At 36.7% G+C, this 19,197-nt stretch overlaps 2 protein-coding genes across 14 annotated transcripts in view; one reads left to right on the forward strand and one right to left on the reverse strand.

Moving 5' to 3' along the window:
• Positions 1–7,314, forward strand: part of otofa (otoferlin a) — a 109,845-nt gene extending 102,531 nt beyond the window's left edge. For 4 of the 13 annotated variants that reach the window (XM_030128187.1, XM_030128195.1, XM_030128198.1 and 1 more), the window contains 3 exons: positions 917–1,095; positions 1,705–1,805; positions 6,011–7,314. In XM_030128187.1, coding sequence (XP_029984047.1) covers positions 917–1,095; positions 1,705–1,805; positions 6,011–6,197 — 467 coding nt within the window. In that variant the 3' untranslated portion in view covers positions 6,198–7,314. Of the gene's footprint in view, positions 1–916; positions 1,096–1,704; positions 1,806–2,227; positions 2,416–3,418; positions 5,511–6,010 lie in introns of those variants that run through there. The other 9 variants (XM_030128193.1, XM_030128196.1, XM_030128199.1 and 6 more) reach the window with 5 other exon arrangements.
• On the reverse strand, positions 6,408–16,921 carry drc1 (dynein regulatory complex subunit 1 homolog (Chlamydomonas)). Its single transcript, XM_030128201.1, has 14 exons — positions 16,802–16,921; positions 15,245–15,428; positions 14,524–14,661; positions 14,312–14,398; positions 14,105–14,227; positions 13,203–13,330; positions 12,988–13,122; positions 12,469–12,880; positions 10,090–10,179; positions 9,863–9,946; positions 9,669–9,793; positions 8,161–8,298; positions 7,172–7,274; positions 6,408–6,479 (listed from the first exon to the last, which is right to left on the reverse strand). Exons 1-14 carry the CDS (start codon positions 16,837–16,839, stop codon positions 6,453–6,455), a joined length of 1,812 nt encoding a protein of 603 aa, XP_029984061.1. The 5' UTR covers positions 16,840–16,921; the 3' UTR covers positions 6,408–6,452.
• Between the last annotated feature and the right edge of the window lie 2,276 nt (positions 16,922–19,197).

The following is a 19,197-nucleotide window of genomic DNA, read 5'->3' on the forward strand; positions in this document are numbered from 1 at the left end:
GGCCTCATTTAGCTTCATTTAACTACCATTCTAAATGTTCATTAGGTTATTAAGTGGGCTGTTACAAGTATTAATCAATAATTCAATATTACATTATTCGCTAGAACACTAAATACACTATTTGCAATTAATCAAGTTACTGCTGCCCTTTTTATTTAATCTATTCCGTTGAGTTGCATTGGTCCTATATCAGTCAGCAAGTCAGACTGTTTACTACCTGTTACAACTGGTAAAATGAGCCTTGAGATACATTTAATGTTAGCATTAAAACCATAGTGTATGAACCACTTAATTTGATGTGCATTTTTGAGATGCGTTGATAACTTATTAAAAAATACTATAAATTTCTAAGCTAATGGTTAAAAAAGACAAACGAGGGAAACTGAGGTCTGAAGCTTAATGGTAAAAGTACAGCAATAGGTCACTAGCATGATGGCATAAGCTAAAGAATTATGAAGTGTTTGCAACGTAATGCATTGGAATTAAAATGTATAAATGGTTTATTACATTATTGTGGTACAAGTACTGTAAACTGGTAACATTTTGTACTTTTTTATGTGTTTATTGGTTTTATGGTTGTGCAGCTAGTACAGTGACAATTGATAGAATACAATAGAATGCTTTCATCTTAAGAATAATATATTACTCTTAAAATAACATCCAGAAGCCTTTGGTGCTCAACATATAATAATATATCTACTGTACACAGTGTTTCTTTTGTTGAGCCAATGAACCTGAAGGAGGACAGTCTATTTATCCCAATTAACCAAGTTGAAAAAAAAACAGACTTCAAAAGAATAAATAGTTGAACTTAAATGTCGACTAAAAACTATGATTGTAGTAGAAATACCCATCTGTTTCCTCACAGAAAATGGAAATAATAGTGCCAAACTGTTTTTACGTATTCCACCCCCAGGTGCAATTGAGCTGGACCTAAATCGATTCCCACGCGGCGCTAAGACGGCCAAACAGTGCTCCCTCGACATGATCCGAAATGAGCAGGAGCTGCCTACCATTTCCATCTTCAAACAGAAGAGAGTGAAGGGCTGGTGGCCATTTGTAGCCCGTGATGAGAATGATGAAATGGAGCTCACGGTAAGATGGCCAAGAAATACTGAATCCAAGTATATCACAAAGTAACCCATAGTTAGCAGCACAAAGAAGAATATGAGTAAAGTAAAAGCCTTAAAGTACAAGACAAGTACAGGATATTATAAAGTTAAAAACCATTAAGATAAAGTAGAGGAAGATGACATTTATTTTTCAAAGGATTTTGTTTGTACATCCTGTAAGTATTTCAATACTCAAATTTATGCAGAAATGCATGTATTTTAATAAGATTTACATTTTCAATAATTTTCACTTTCTAAGTTTAAACCTAATTTTCTATAAAGATTTGGGAACTGTATGGGAAGTGCACTTAATTTGTCATGTGATATGTTTATAAATCGATACCTTAAATAGAGAGGAGTGATGTGACTGACAGGAATGTTCAGGTGTCCTATGTTTAATGAGACAAAGTGTTCATAATATGGAGCAGAAGGAAGTCCCCAAGCTTTATCCTAAAACACTGACATTTTTTCTGTTGTACTGGATCAAAAATAAATTCAGTGTTAACAATAGAAACATGTCTGTCATTAATTATTTGACTAATTACTGTCAACAGGAACTGTGGATAACCAGTTGACCACATTGTTATTCTAGGGTAAAGTTGAAGCTGAGCTTCATCTGGTGACGGCAGAAGAGGCTGAGAAAAGTCCTGTTGGACTGGGACGAAATGAGCCTGATCCACTGGAAAAACCAAAGTAAGTGACCAAAGTGCTCCTGTGTTATGTGTTTTTCAGAGTATGTGTAGACTCACAAACATTCATAAAGCTGCACAGTTCTTTTTTGTACCATTCAAATTTGAGGAAGGTTGTTTGGAGCAGAAAAAAAGCACAAAAAGGAGCAGGTGTCCCTTTAAGTTTCCTCATCAGGAAAATCATTCCCACAAATGCAAAAAGCAGTGAATAAAACTGAACAAATGAGATTTGGCCTGAGCGCTGCTTTTTGCAGTATGAAAAAGCCACTGTTACACTTTCGCACTCGTTTCTCCTCCTACCATCTCTTCAACTGTCTCCCTCTGTCTCTCCCCTTCCCTTTTCTGTGTATGTGACTCTTCCTCCTTATCCTTCTCCCTGTTTTTGCCTCCATCTACATTCCCTCCTCTTCCCTTCCTTCTGTGAAGTCGTCCGGACACCAGTCTTGTGTGGTTTCTGAGCCCTCTGAAGTCCATTCGTTACTTCATCTGGCACAACTACCGCTGGCTGATCCTCAAGGCCCTGGGGCTGATACTGCTGCTCCTCATGCTGGGCCTCTTCCTCTACTCAATCCCTGGCTACCTGGTCAAGAAGATGCTGGGGGCCTGATGCGCCGGTAGCCTCTGCGCCTCTTCTTCTGCTGTCTTTGGCTTTTTAGCCCCCTTGTCTCCTGGTTTCTCCTGTCCTAACTGTAACACCTCCTCTGTGACACAAACTCAGTTTGTTCGTGTTCTGGCTCTTCCTCTCCTGTCTCCTCTGCTGTCTTAGCGGTACAATAGTCTCGTCTGTATCATGTACATCTTACCTCCATCTGCCACCAAGTGCCATGACACATCTCACAAGTAACTAATTGTGCACTATGAAACTACGTCACTGTTTAGAGAAGTTGGTCAGTCATCCATTCATCCATTTTATCGCTAAATTCATTGTGCATATGTTTTTAATTGTTAAGCTTTTACTCTGCAGTGTGAATTTTCTGTCTGTAAGTTGTCAGACATGCTCTTTGTGTGTTGTCTTAAAAGTCCAGTGTGTAGGATTTAGTGGGATTTAGGAGGAACTTCAGTGTTAATAAATGTTTACAATATTCTATATCACAAAAATGACTGAATTAGCCTTTTGTATCTGCAGAGGAAGCAACCACCTTTACATAATCCTCAGAGTAAACCATCTGTCAGTTTCCATTTTATGACAGGAGTCACCCAGTGTTAAGATACATTACTGTCACTGTGTGTAAGTGCAGACCATAGTTAATATTCTCTTACATTAAAAGCCCAAAATGGACTAAAGACATGCTAGCCTTAATGAGGGCTTGTTGCATTTTTTTTGCACATGCTATAGTGGAAGATGACAGATATTCATATGTTTACGTTCTTCAACTTCACTGCTAGATGCCACTAAATGTTACACACTGAACCTTTGAACAATAATTAGACATTACTCACAAACGCTTACTAACCACTAATGCGGGCTTTCTCTTTCTTCTCCTTTACCCTCCCCATGTTTCATCTTTCTCTCTCCATCATCATTCTCACCACCCATCCATCTATCCTTCTGAAACCAATTCTACCACTCTCTCTCTCTCTCTCTCTCCCTCTCTCTCTCGTAAAACATCCATACAGTCGCCCAGACACCACCTTCCTGTGGTTCCTGAGCCCACTGAAAGCCATCCGCTACCTGATCTGCAACCGCTACAAGTGGCTGATCATCAAGATCGTGCTGGCCCTGCTGCTGCTCATCATGCTGGGCCTCTTCCTCTACAGCATGCCGGGCTACCTGGTTAAGAAACTGCTGGGGGCCTGAGCGTCTGCTGGGAGGACAGGGAGGGTGGTGGCAAGCCAGATTGATCAGTGGATGGATAAGGGGTTGTGGGGGTGGGTGCTACAGAGGGTTGAAGGTGGGAGCTGGCTCATCTCAAAAAAGAGATTGCAAGGAATCCTGGTGCCTCCCCTGTAAGGAGGGAGGAAAACAAGCACTGGATGTCTGGTTGCACTTTTCTCCTCTGTAATCCATTCTGATCTATACAGCTCGCCACCTTCCGCCTTAGCCCTGAGGAGAGGCGCACAAACCAGCCGAAACGACTTTTCCTTAAGTCACAAGAAACACTGTCTAATTCTCTATCGATTCGCAGCAAACCTAACAAATCTCAGTATCTGATGTCCAACCAAACAGACATCCTTGAACTGACTGCACAGCAATCAAATGCCTGAGAGTAACCCCAGATCTGACCCCAAACACCTGTAACATGACAACACACTTTTATTTACCCGTTTCTGCATCTTTTTAAATATTTATCAAGCTAATTCAAGTCCAAGCGCTGGGGTTCGTCAGATGATTGCATGGATATTCATTTCAAAGATGCCAAGTAAAGATGCAAAACATCCATTACAGATAATATGTCTGCGACTGGGTTAAGAGGGAACAAATGAACAGTATTTTTAACAATTATTGCTCTTGCAGCCTTTGCACACTTAAAGAATAATGATGAATACACTGAAATGAAGATGACTATTTTCCTAAAGGGATTCAAAGAGAGATAGAACAAGACGACTTTAAAATAATAAGTAAATATTAAATATGCTTTCTGCAGGGTTTAGTAACTACGGAAGCATGATGCTGTTAAGCCAGAAAAAGTACAAAAAGGGTTGATTTCTTACAAGATTTGTGTTATTACCACATATTTAACCTTATTACAACATACAGTTATGTTATAGCAGACGCAGATTTAACTGATCTTTTACAATACGCAACCCTTTGTTAGAAATATATTAAGTAGAAATATAAACAGTATAATTATGAAAATCTACTTTGAAATCATTCCATTATAAAGTAAAAAATATGTGGTTATAACATGAAAAATATAATAATAAACTTACATTAGATATTAATCTGTTTTTCTTTTTCTGCCCTTCCAGCAGCAAGCGTCCTAAGTCACTTTTATGTTCAATGTTTAAACTTCTCAAAACTCCCAATCCTGACTTGTATCAAACTGTATTTGCAAATAATGCTGGCGTATGTTTTACCCCCTGTTGTAATCACTGTTCTTGTAAAGTACAGACTATCAGGATTTCTTGACAGTTAAAGCTTAATTACTATCCCATTATGGTTTTATTGTGTAAAATGGTCCTCATTGCCTTGTCACAGCCTTTAAACAGATTGTTTGCAAACATAATTTGACCAGGTCTGACTTAAAAGTGAGAAATTCTTCACTGTTATTACTGTCTGTGCAAAAAAATAAGGCTAAAATGTCAATATGCATGCATCATTGTGATAACTGACCACAGAGGTCATGTGTGTTGGCATGACTGTCTTTCCAACTCAACACAAACCAAATCACTACCTTTGTTGTCTTTAACAATGGAAATAATGTACAATTAACTCATGGAAATATGATTAAAGTGCACTTGAGCTGTGTGTTATGTTAAAAAGGCGCTGGGTTGGCTCAGTAAACAGGATCCTGCAGTATCTTCATATCGGATGGCATTGTTTGCAGTGTCCATTACCCCCCTGTTTTGTTTTTTTTTTAAATGCCTGAGCTTGACCTGTTGTTCATTTGTGTTGCAGTCTTTGTTGTGATTGTGTTTCACCGATTACAGCGGTTGCACTAAACTTGCCTGTTTTTACAATGAATTTCTGTATTTATATATCTGTTGAAATGTGTGCAATATTTGTTTTGTCTGTTTTGACCATTTGAAATAAACTGAATTCCATGGATTACATGTTTGAGAGCAGCTAGGAGTGTCGTTGATTCAGGGTTCCCACGGGGTCTTAAAAGTCTTAGAAGTCTTGAAAAAGTATTAAATTTGATATGGTAGGTCCTAAGTTGTTGCCATAAACTAGTTCACTGTGTGTTTAAATGTGTCTGTTAAATGTCCAAATTGCAAAGAAAGTAACATTAGTCAACTCAGTTCCACCTGTTCCAACCCGACAATTTATATTTAAACTAGTAGCCAGTTATCACTAACTCTGCAGCCCTTGGTGAGAAATAACTTGGAACTGTGGGAATCAAAGCACTGGAGTAAATAAATACATTTTTCTCAATTCTAGGAGTCACAAATTTTTTGCCAATATGTTGGTGAAATGGGCATTATTCCATTGTAAGTTGTCTTAAAAGGTCTTAAATGTAACCTGTAGGAACCCTGTGATTAGAAAGTCAGAACTTTTCATCTGGATGTATTTGTTAATTATTTAAACTGAATTCACTTGTCTTGCAGTCGTCCCAGTGCCAGCATGTCGTGGCTGCTGAACCCGCTGAGGACAGTGTGTATCCTGGCCTGGAGGCATTACAAGCTGCACTGTGCTGTGCTGCTGGTTGCTGTGCTGGGTCTACTGTTCCTGGCTCTGCTCTTCTTCTCTCTGCCCTCTGAGCTCAATCACAAGCTCTTTAACATAGCTGGATAAACCACTGATGACGCCCCCCCCACACACACTCTGTATCCACAAAAACCACTATGTGTTAAATCATCTCTATGGGTCGTTATTGATGTTGCAGTTTATTGTCCTGCTGTTATTTTCTTTTAGAGCTGCATAAATATAAACCACCCTGCATGGTTTTAATGGAAGCTTTATTTGTACATACCTTAAATATTGAATACATAAAGCCTTTCACAGACATTTATTCCAGATGCAGGCTGGTCCAGGTCTGTTGGTTGTAGATTATGGTATTTCCAGCTCTGTGCTGACCTGTGACAAAATTAAAGTGGTCAGATTTATCCTGATAAAGAAATGTAAGGAATTCTAAAAACTACTAGTATATGTTAGGTATGCAAATAATCATAACTTTCAATACTGTTTAACCACCCGATCAAGTTTGCATTGGCAGGTTTATACCTACAGTCTGGGTATGGAGTGTAAGTTCTGTACCAGTTTTTAATTGTTAACAGTTGGAAGTTATTTTTATAAACTGTTTTTTTTTATTATTATGTATATTTCAGATTTGATTAAAGAAAGTAAATGGGCCTGCTTGTCCTGTGGTTGTAGACAAACAAGACAGCGCATATCCTGGATGATAATAAGAAGAATCTGAGTAATATTTATATGAAGATGAGATTTTACGACGTTATTTAACTTTTATTGTATAGGAATAACCGAAAATGTTAGTGTGGAATTACTATGTCTGCCTTTACTTCACATGGCACAAATTGGGAAGTGCGCCCTCTGGTGGACAACGTTACAAACTACATATGGATTAAAGTTTGTTGCATTTTCATCACGAGCTTTTCAAGAAGTCCGTCAATATTCAACTGGTTGCAATCTACAACTTCATAACCAGAATCCAAAAATATTACACACTCAATTTTTAATTTACTAAATTATTACATAAAGAATCAACGTTCAAATCGATATCTGAATAAAATGACACATAAGACACTTACCCTTGTGTTAAGAGATTTTTGCAGCAGCATCCTCAGCTCTGTGTTCTGCTGTTCCAGACTCTGTACCTCAGGGAGGATTTCTGAGATGTCTGTAAGAACCGGACTGGACAGAAAAAACGCTCACTAAACCAGGGGTGGCAAACGTGGCCTGCGGGCCAAAACCTGCCCACCAAAAGGTCCAATCTGGACCAGGATGAGTTTGAAAAGTGCAAAAATTACACTGAAGACATTAACGGTCTGGGATGTCAAAGTCATTTTAGTTCAGCAGCCACATACATCCCAATGTGATTTCAAGTGGACTGGACCGATAAAATAATAAGATAATAGGCATAATAACATTTTGGAGAAGCGCTTTAAAGTTGGCCAAAGCGCTGTACACAAGTAAAATACATAAAACCAAATGCAAAACTAAAGCAAAACAGTAAAAACAAACAAATAAATAAATAAATGATATTATAACCATAAAAAACAAAGTTAAAAGCCAAAGACAAGAACAGATAGGATTAAGAGAGGATTTTAAAATAGTTGCATAATGTTAAAATTGCACTTATTACAGATTTTGATGAAATTTTCTGGAAATGTTAATACTGGCACAAGGAACAAATGATTAAATTTTGGTGTGTGTGTGTGTGTGTGTGTGTGGGGGGGGGGGGGGGGGGGGGGGGGGGGGGGGGGGCTGATCTGCCTTGATAGAGATCTGTGCTCTCTGAATGCTTTTCTAGTTTTCCTGAATACATTTTAGGTTATTCAACTTAGGAGAGTTTGTATGTGTAAATATTTTAATTAAATTTTACTTTCAGTTAAAAAAAAAAAGATTTGGAGTTGTCATTATTCTCAAGTTATTCTTAAAGTATTTTACTGGAACCATCCACTTCACATCAAACTGGGCTGTTAGTGGCACCTGAACTAAACTGAGTTTGACACCACTGCACTAAACACTAGTTCAACCGTCTACATGGGTGTGTGCTTTACAGGTATGCATTACTCACATGTACTGCCTCAAAATGATCTCTGCCATTTCCCAGATTTGGCGTTTGTCTGCAGATATGATGTTCCCCATACTCTCCCAGTAGGCTGCGTCCTTTGATACATCACGGACTTTTGCGCTTTCAGCAGCTAAACTCTCCCTTAGAGATAAACAGAGACATTGTGTCAGTTATCCACATAGAGTGATCTCAATTTTTCTATTCCATGATGGCCACTTCAGGTGACAGCCAAAGTAACAAATATACTCTTGCATTTGTTGGGATGAAAAAGTACAAACAGCTCAGCAAAAGGTTATTACCCCGCCCCCCCGAAAGGGACTCAAGGGGTATCGTTTTTGGTTCGGTTTGTTTGTTTCTTTGATTGTTTTTTCACACTCTAGCAGCAAAACTGTTGGTTGAATTCATACCAGATTGGGTTTATATATTGCCAGTGACCCAAAATAGATCTCATTACATTTTGGGAAAAGTAGGTCAAAGTTAAAAAAAAAAATTTATTTTTAAAATCGTTTTTTCCCCATTTACTCATAATGGGCAAAATTTCAAATGTCTGTAGCAGCACAAAAAATGGTTGAATTCATGCTAAATTGGGTTTATAGAATGTCAGTGACCTAGAATAGATGTGGTTACATTCTGGGAAAAGTAGGTCAAAGTTAATTTTTTTTCTCTCATTTACTTATAATGGGCAAAATTTCAAATGTCGATAAAAAACATCCATTTTGTTTCAATTTACTTCAGACTTGGCACATACAGGGTGGGGAAGCAAAATTTACAATATTTTGAGGCAGGGATTGAAAGACAGTGTATGACCAATTGGTTTATTGAAAGTCATGAGAATTTATTTGCCACAAGAAAACTGACACAATAGAAAATGTTTTTATTCTATGTGTCCTCCTCCTTTCTCAATAACTGCCTTCACACGCTTCCTGAAACTTGCGCAAGTGTTCCTCAAATATTCGGGTGACAACTTCTCCCATTCTTCTTTAATAGTATCTTCCAGACTTTCTCGTAATAGTTTTGCTCATAGTCATTCTCTTCTTTCCATTATAAACAGTCTTTATGGACACTCCAACTATTTTTGAAATCTCCTTCGGGGTGACGAGTGCATTCAGCAAATCACACACTCTTTGACGTTTGCTTTCCTGATTACTCATATGGGCAAAAGTTTCTGAAAAGGTATGGATAATAGTGTTAGGTATCATTATGACATCAATATATGTTTGGTTTCAAAACAATTGACGTAGTGCCTGCTGAGAAAAAACAACTAAAGGTTCATAGTAAATTTTGCTTCCCCACCCTGTATGTAGAGGCTATTGATATGCTGACATCAGCACACGCATAGACATCATGACATCAGCTGGATCGATGCCAAAATAAGCTACAATACATGTGAGGGGTGGGGTTTGTTGTGCCTGGCACCACTTGTTTCAGGTTTTCTTCGTAATGGTGAGAAATTCATTGTACAAAAATGAATAAAGAACACATAAGGACAAAATTTTTCAGTATTTTCTTACCTGTGCTGCATTTGTTTCTCAACAAAGCATTTGAGAGCAGGCAGAGCGTCATTGGGATGAATGAAGTCATGGGGCAGTTTAGTTGTAGAGCTGGCCTCCAGTTCATCAGCCTCATCCTTCTGAAACTAGAACCAAACACACAGCGGTTAGTGTCTAATAAACCATCACCTTATTTGTTTTAGACCTTCCCTCACCTCACTCTGCTCATTCTCCTGCTGTTTGTATTTCAGTACAAAATCCACCAACTTGTACATGTCGTCTTCATCAATGCCAAGAGCCTGAAGACAAAACAAAGAATTCACTAATGACATTTCCTATCATAAGATATGCAGATGTCTTTGAGGATTTGTTTTGGTTTTGTCTCATCTGTGACACAAAGATTATTGCTGTAGAAGAAAATGTTGACATTACATTAACTCACCAAGAGGAGAGACTCTATCTTCACAAACGTCTGTCCATCCTTCCTCTGGGGACCCAGCAACTTTACGATGTTATCCTCCTTGAAGAAGCCCTGAGATGAAAGCCAAGAAAACTATGCATTTCATAATTATAAATGACCACATGTGATTGGAATAGATTAACATATGAATAAAAACAAAACAACACACTTAAAGCTTCAGTGCCCCATATTATTTTTGTCTGTCAATTACAGTTCGATATACTGTAATAGCTGTAGCATAAAAGAAAACGAGGCTTCTATTTCACAGGTGTTTACAGAGGGAGCGTTAAATACAGATCCAAAGCTGTATGTAAGGACTGGTGTCATGTGACTGCACTGCTCTAGTCTCCAGCTCCACAGAGAAGTTTGGAAAGTGGTTCTGTCACTCCATAGTGGCATGATTGGCTGATTTCTGTAGATTAAATTTAAAAATCCATTTATAAACTTATTTCAAAGGATATGTTTTATTCCTCATTCAGTAGCTTCTCTAAAGACATTCTACGTTATTATTTGTTCAGGTTATTCACAGTTTTTGTGAAAAGATAGTTTGAGTTTGTAAACGTAAACACGTCATGCAATTTGAATTTTTTTATACTGAAACAAAAAGAAAATTTGGAGTTGTCATTATTTATAGGTTATGATAGTATTTTACTGATCTGAACCACTTGAGATCAAATTGGTCTGTTTGTGACCCCTGAACTAATAGGATTTTAACACCCTTGATTGGTCATATCTCCCTGTAATTTTTACATTTCACAAATTCATCCCATGGGCCGAATTGGACTGTTTGACGGGACAGTTTTGACCTGTGGGCCGTATGTTGGATACCACTGATTTAAAGGCAAGTTAGCACAAATATAGTGTGTAAAAACAAACATCTACAAGTCAGTGTAATGTGTCAACAAGACAAATATATTCTCACAGTGTATCTGGGCCTGGCCAAGTGAAAGTGAACATCAGGGTCAATTTCTTTTTTCTCTTAAACAATATTTTGGATTACTCAGCGAGAAAGACATATATCTCTAGTTTCTAAAACTGTGCTTATTTAACCCATAAAGACCCAAACAGCCACTGGAGACCAAAACCATCTACTGATCTGAAATGTTTAATACCTGTTGATCTACTAATTCTATTAATACATGTAAATAATTGGTGTAAAATACAGTTTGTTGTCTTTTCATGGTCATCAGATATGACCCATTTGAACGCTCTAAGGCTTCGTGGTTACCGTGGAAACACCGCCATCTTCTACAACACTGATTCACCAGTAAAACCCATGGACTTGGATCAATGACAGTAGATGGACGCACTTGTTTTTATGTTCAGTTAATGATATATTTTGCTGAAAAAAGTCACTTTTTCTTCAGTTTCTCTGTTTTTGATATAATGACCATCAACTTTACTCTCTTTTATAGACCTCTACATGATCAGTAAATTAAATATAGGAAAATACATTATTTAAACTGAAAAAATGCAAAAAATACAGTGGATAATATTATAATAAATGGTAATAAATCAGTTTAGAAAGGCGAAATCTTGAGAAAAATTCACCTGGGAACTGCCACAAAAGTCGCACTGGGTGTTTATGGGTTAATTTGTACTGGAATTACAACTGGAAATATAAGAAAATATATGAGAATACAGTGTAAATTAAGAACACTAAAGGTTGTCAATGAATGTATATAGCATAAATTCAGAATGTAAGTACCAATGTGTAAATAAATTTTCAAAACATATGCCTGTATCTAATCTTATATTTTATAATAATCAAATCCTATAATGATTTTGAATGTTATTTATTATAAAAGACAGCAGAAAGATGTGTATTAAATATAGTAATGAAAACTATGTCGCTAAAGACTGATAATTTTATCAGTATCTTAATAAAATCTTTGATTATTCTGGTGCATCACACTGAACAAACACCTTACTCCATTACTTTTTTGGATTCTTACTCTGTTACCATGAATTAATGTCTTTTCAAAATAAAATTAAAATGATATCAGTTTCTTCTTTTAATATAATCTATTCTCATATATTAAGAAAAGGGTGGTATGCTAAATATTTGCACTTTCCTTGAGGAACAGCACTTTCTTGCATTTTTTCCAAACCTTGAATAACTGCTGTATATTTTTCCTCGCTTCATTACTTCGTCAATGATGATAAATTAATGTTTTTATTAAATATCTGGTTATTATTCCTTATGGCATGTTCAAGTACTTGCCTAGACGTACAATTTGCGCGACTACGGTTGCTGCTAAATTAATTTTTAAAAGCAGATATGGAATGATTAGTATTGCTGCACAGTCCATTACTCGCTTTCCCATGCCCATCTGTGACTGTCTAAACCACTTTACTCACCATCTCATCATACATCAGCTCCATCAGTTTCTTCATCGTGTTGGCCGACACCTTCCTGTCCCCCTCTGCTCTACTCTGCTCCCTCGTCACCTCTGCTCCACTCTCGCTTTGCACCGTTGTCCCTACCCGGTACATTTCCATGTCTGTGCTCGTCCCGGACTTTGACCCGGCTGAGGTGTCGTGCCTGTGGTTGAGGTCGTCGGTGTACGGTGAAGCCTGAGAGACGGCCTCCATCTTGGTCTGTTTCTGAGGCTCAGTGGAAGGCAGAGAAGGCTGCTCCCAGGGCACATCTAGAATATGCTTGTGGATCATTGAGTCGATGACCAAAGCCCTCTCTTGCAGTTGCTTGACCTCCTCTTCAAGTGTTATCCACATTTTCTCAAATTTCTGGGCATCAGCAACAGCAAAGTTCCTGCGTTGAGTGTAGGAGGGTTGATGGTGAAAAGAAAAAAAAGAAACTGCAAAAATATTCAGAAATCAGATATTAAGTGTACAATGTATAATAAAATTAGGACTCACTTAATTTTCATCTGCATGTGTTTATATTGTTGGAAGCTGCGTTTGTAGTCCTGATACAACTTCTCCCTCTTCTTATCCAACTGTGGTTGTTGAATCTTTCCTCTGCTGATCAGGGTTTTCAGCTCATCCTGCAAACTGAGACACAAATTCATTCAAGTGACAAAGAGTGAGCACAGTAAATATAAACAGTCTATGTTAAACTCTGTCTGCATTACCTTGACAGCCTGTTCTTTGTCTGGGTAAAATTAATATTAAGTGCATGTTGGTATATCTGCTCCTTTTTTATTCTTTCTTTAAGAAACAGGCTTTCACCCTGTATTTGTTGAGCTTCCACCTCCAGAGCCTACAGAAGCAAGAACAAGAGAGTCCATCAACATTGGTATGTTTTGCCCCCCCAAAGGGGAGACAAGGGGTATTGTTTGTGGCTCAACACTCTAGCAGCAAAACTCTTGGTTAAATTCATACCAAATTTGATTTATAGATCACCAGTGACCCAGAATAGATGCCAATACATTTTGGGAAAAGTAGGTCACAGTTTCAAATTTTTATGAATTTTTAAATTATTTTTTTCCCCATTTATTTATAATAGGGCAAAATCTCACATGTCTGTAGCAGCAAAACTATTGGTTGAATTCATTCCATATTAAGTTTATAGATTGTCAGTGACCCCGAATGGATCTCATTACATTTTGGGAACAGTAGGTAAAAGTTCAAATTTTTTATGAATTTTAAAACTCTTCTTATTTACTTATAATGGGTGAAATATGTGTGAGGGGCAGGGTTTGTTGTGCCTGGCACCACTTGTTTACATGTCATTCTGTTTTTTTCACAGAATCATGATTACAATAACTTCCACTATATTCTGTATTGTACACTGTATTGTTTCTTAGCCTGTTCATTATTATTAAAATATAAATTGCTGTTGTTGTTTATAGATACTTTTATACCCTCCAGAAATCCAGCAATTGTCCTAGGAGAGTTTCACAACTTTACTTTTAATAATTATTTAATGTGTTAAAGCCTAAACTTTTGTTAACTCGGTCTCAGGAGGACATAAAAGGATGCACAGCAGAAAAACCAATAAACAACTGAGATGTTTCCTGGTGTTTGTGCAAACCTGAAACTTTGCATCCTCTTCCATCTTGATGGCATAGTGAATGTCACTAACTTCAAACATGAGATTGTGAATTGTGGCTTCATACTCCTCCACTTTCTGCATTCTGTATGTCAGCCTCTCCACCTACAAATAATTAGATACAGAGCTGGAGTAAATTACCTGCAAAAATAAGATGATTTTGGGGGGGGGTTTTGTAATCATACTGACGTTTTTGTCCAAAAGCTCCTTCATACATCGTTCCCATACAGTCTTGTCACTTGTAAGTAGGGCTTCGTGTTCCTGCTGATAAACGTTCTACCAACACCAGCACAACCATTAGCAGGAACAACAAAAGTGTCACAACAAAAACACTTATTTATAGTGATGTGTTAAATGCCCTCTACCAATTTATGACTCCTAAAAGCTGCTTCTGGTTCTACCTCAATCTCAGCCAGCTCCTCTCTGTAGGCTTTTATCAGTGTTTGGATCTGGTCCTCCATTCTTTCTATCATCAGGTCGATCTCTTCTGCTTGTTTTCTCAAGTCTTTAACATAGTATTCATCACTTAACTTCAGTTCCTGTTGCGACAACACAAAGATTAGATTAACCCATATAGACCCAAACATCCACCATTGACCAAAAGCATCTACTGATCTAAACTGTTGATCCACTAATCCTATCAATTCATGTCAATAATTGGTGTAAAATACAGTTTGTCATCTTTTCATGGTCATCAGATATGACCCATTTGGACATTCAGAGGCTCTGTAGTTACCATGGAAACACCATTATCTTCTACAACACTGATTCACCAGTAAAACCCATGGAGTTGGATCAATGACAGTGGATGAAGACACTGGGTTTATGTTCAGTTAATGATACATTTTACGGAAAAAGTCACTTTTTCTTCAGTTTTTTTTTTCTATTGTGATAAAATAACCTCTGACTTTACTCTGAGCTTTTATGAACATCTACATGATCAGTCAGTGAAACATGGGAAAATAGATAATTTTCACTGGAAAAAATGCTAAATTCAGAGGATAATATTAAAATAGATGGTGATAAATCACTTAGGAAAGGTTAAATAGAGAGAAAAATGTCACAAAAGTCTCAGTGGGTCCTTATGGGTTAAGATAGATGGAAACATAAATAAGGATGTACCTGTTTCAGGTCACTTATGAGTTTTTTCTTCTCTCCTATGACCACAGCACATAACTGTTGCTGGCTGTTCACAGCTTTCTGCAGCTCCTGAGGAACCACCTTCAGATTAGCTGTCTCCCACCCTTTAGTGATCTCCTCAAATTTTTCCTTGCTGGATTTCACATTATTCTCTAGCCGTTCCAGTCTGGGACAACAAAGACAAACATGTTGGCAAACAGAAATGGATGAGAGAAAAAGGGCTAATAACGGTTAGGAGATTATTTAGTAATGAATAAACTCTGTTATCCTCCTGAGACCCAGCAATGCATTTTTGTCCTCTGTAGGGGACAAAAGTTCGACAGTTTTACTTAAAAAATGCTGTCCATTGCAAAGGACATTCCATTAATTAAATAAATAAATAAATAAATAAGAAAAATTTTTTAAAAATGTATCTGAAAAAACTGTTGCATTATGCACTTTCCAGTCAAGACAATTGTTCAATGTAAAAATGCTAAAAATGTTCACTTTCCTGGGTCTAAAGAGGTTAAACACTGTTATAACAATAATAATCTAAGCCCTCTACAGTATAGTCAAATTATAGTGGCACAGACAGAAGAAAACATTCATTATCTGAACCTGTTTATCCTCATTAGGGTCACTGGAGCCTATCCCAGCTACTTACGGGCGAAGGTGGGGTACACCCTGGACATGTCACCAGTTCATTGCTGGGCTGACATACAGAGACAAACAACCAATCACTCTCACATGGGCAATTCAGATTAATCCATTAACCCAGTGTTTTTCAACCTTGGGGTCAGGACCCCACATGGGGTCACCTGGAATTCAAATGGGGTCATCTGAAATTTCTAGTAATTTATTAAAAAAAAAAAAAAAACAAAAACAAAACTTACTAATAAAAAATGTATGGTGAGTTGACAGAGACAATCCCAATACGTAAAAGACATGACAAACTCTGAAGCTGAAACTGAAGCACTGTGGTACTGTTTATCTTTCAAATGTTCATTGTGGTCAGTTTCAGATGCTGCAGCTCTTTCATAATTCATAGTCTGAGTTCTTGTTTGTTCAGTATTAATTGTCAGCTTTGTAAATCCAAGTTGGACTGACTGTAGATATTCTGACCAAGGAAAATTAAATTCTCACTTTGTGCAGTAATCTACACCTGGCTTTTCTGCCTCTGTCCAAAATAATATACATTATATAGATTAAATGTTGTCTAAAATTAATGTTTATTTGCAACATTGTATAGCAAACTATTACATGATCAAAAACAAATTAATTTTAGCCAAAAAAAAAAGTCTCCGTTTTAAATGTCTGGGGTCACCAGAGATTTGTGAAGTTAAAATGGGGTCATGAGCCAAAAAAGGTTGAGAACCACTGGATTAGCCTATCAGTGCATGTGTTTGGATGGTGGGAGGAAGCTGGAGTACCCGGAGAGAACATACAAACTCCACACAGAAAAGTCCTTGATGTTGGAATTGAACCCAGGACCTTCTTGCTGTGAGGCACGAGTGCTATCCACTGCACCACAGAAAAAAAACTGATACACTTAAATTTTACCTATTTCTGCGATCTTCTTCCAACTTTGATCTTCGCATCGACTCTTTGGCCTCAGCTGCAGTTAGGACGTTTGTCACTAATGCTGTGTGATCTCTCCGTAGGTCTATTATTTTCTGAGGTGTAACCATCTAACATAAGAGAGACAGTTGTTCACTTCATTAATTGAATTTGTTTTATTTTAGCATGAGTCACACTGCTGTCTTAGGTCAACTGGCCTGACAGACAAATGAAAACATTTAATAAAGGCATAATACAAATGTTTGATCCAAACATGGTACATCTGTTTTGAACTGCGGAACATCATCAGCTGTCACTGACATGTACTGTGACTCATTTGCTTGGAGAAATAATCTAAACATAGTGGTTAAAGAGATTATTTTCAGGAAGAATTTCAATAAAATATGGATAAATTGACAGAAAATTTGAAAGCTAACCAACCTTGTAATCTTCTTCCCACTCCTCCACTTGAAACCCCTCAGGGACCTCAACTCTGGGCTCTTCCTCTGGAGTGGAGACACTAAAGGTGCAAAGTATGATCAGCACTTGCAATTCATATTGAAATCAGTCAAATCTTATTACTGTGTAACGTAAATAAAAGTTATAATGTGTATCCTCATAAATACATACAAATCATTATTATTGTAAATGATATTTAAGCAATAATATATTTATTTCAGAAAGAAAAGTGTAAAATTTATTGGTTTGTATTTTTTTTCCAATATACTTGGCATGCTTGTAAACTAGCTTAGCTGAGTTACCCTTCTTTTGCCTCATGATTTTCGGTCAGATCTGAAGGTTCAGTGGCTCCTTCCGGATCCATATGAGCTTCTTCCATTTTGGGAATAAGTGGTGTATGAGTAATAACAAGTATTTTTACTTGAATATTAAGTAATAGGTAAATAATATAGGAAATAAGGTAAACAGAGTGTCCGCTTGGTATACCCACGGTCTGTTTGGTAAACGTTGCTATGGAAACAGAGTCAGAAAACAGGCGAGTGATGCCTTTAAGGACCCTCGTAAGTTTGATGATCCAAAGTAAAAAAAAAATAAAAATAAAAATAAAAAATAAATAGTCTGTGGTAATAACCGAAAAACGGGACAAGCTAAAAATTCTGCTTTGGTGAATATTTACATGTTCAATTTTAAATCTACTAAGCAACTAATTTACAGTGCATTACACTTTTTTTCATATTTTTGTGTTACAGCCTTTTCAAAAACAAATTCATTTTATTTTTTAAAATTCTACACACAATACTACATAATGACGAAGTGGGGAAAAAAGTTATTTTGAAACTTTTACAAAATGTATTCAAATTTGCAAAAGTTTTAACAAATTATGAAATAACGTACAATATATCGTACTTATCGATGGCTGATGGGTTGTTTTTGTTTTTTTAAGTTTTTGGGGGGTTTTGCATATCATCTCCATGAAGTGAGTCATAACTAGTATTAGAGTATGTTAAAATGTGAGAAAACATCAGATTAGCAGCACTAAAAATGTTTTTATTTCATAGTTCACACACAGTATGTCAACAAATTCATGTTACTTTGCTTCTAAAATTAAATGCATGATGTCCAGCTGAGTGGACATTTTTGTAACTCCATGAAAAATAAGTTAATAAAAAATTCAATCACTTTTTTTTCATGCCTAAAGAGGAATAAAAACACTCAGGAAAAAAAACAATCATGATTAAGGTTCTCATAATTCATGCATGAAAGGGTTAAAAAAAAAAAAAAAAAAAAAAAGTAAGAAAAAATAAAAACCGATTTATTTTAACGCAGGTGATCATTAATCTCTCAGTCAAAACATGACCAACAAAGAAATCCAAAGAAAAATTAGCATTTGCATAATCATCAAAATGTTAATGATAAAATATGGTTTGGCGTAGTACAAATATGTCTAACAGATGTGAAAAATGTGTTCGGTTTTTTGTTTGTTTGTTTGTTTGTTTGTTTTTGTTTTGTTTTGTTTTGTTTTTTTACATGAAAATGACTTACATTGCAGATTCTAATGAAAAGAGCAGGCTGCAAAGCTGATAATGTGGCCTTGTCTTACTGTACATGGCTTAGTGCTGCCCTCTAGTGGCAGTACAATGACGCACATTCCTATTTTGTATTGAGAGAGTCTTTGCATCAAATACTTACACATGTAAAATAAACAGCAAATTTTAAATATCTACAGGAGAGGGGTTTTAAATAGTGGGCTTAACAAAAAATACAGATGGTTTAATAAACTAAGTAAACATTTTCTGGCAAAAAATGTTTGCTTAGTTTAGAAAAACCTTATCAAAATACTGATAATATTTTACCGATTCCACTTTATTGAATCAAGTCATAATTAATGAAACCTGAAAAGCTCTTCTGGCCACTACCATATGAGTTTGTATCTTCACACA

This window comes from Sphaeramia orbicularis, chromosome 24 (genome assembly GCF_902148855.1).
Source record: "Sphaeramia orbicularis chromosome 24, fSphaOr1.1, whole genome shotgun sequence".
NCBI classification, from domain to species: Eukaryota; Metazoa; Chordata; class Actinopteri; order Kurtiformes; family Apogonidae; genus Sphaeramia; species Sphaeramia orbicularis.

Excerpts from the sequence above, each read along its gene's own strand:
- drc1 (XM_030128201.1), bottom strand. The coding sequence starts at position 16,839 with ATGCGAAGATCAAAGTTGGAAGAAGATCGCAGAAATAG. Across the intron at positions 15,429-16,801 it reads GAAGAAGATCGCAGAAATAG|ACTGGAACGGCTAGAGAATA; the intron begins GTAAAATTTAAG and ends TTGTTGTCCCAG. Across the intron at positions 13,331-14,104 it reads AAGAGGATGCAAAGTTTCAG|GCTCTGGAGGTGGAAGCTCA; the intron begins GTTTGCACAAAC and ends TTGCTTCTGTAG.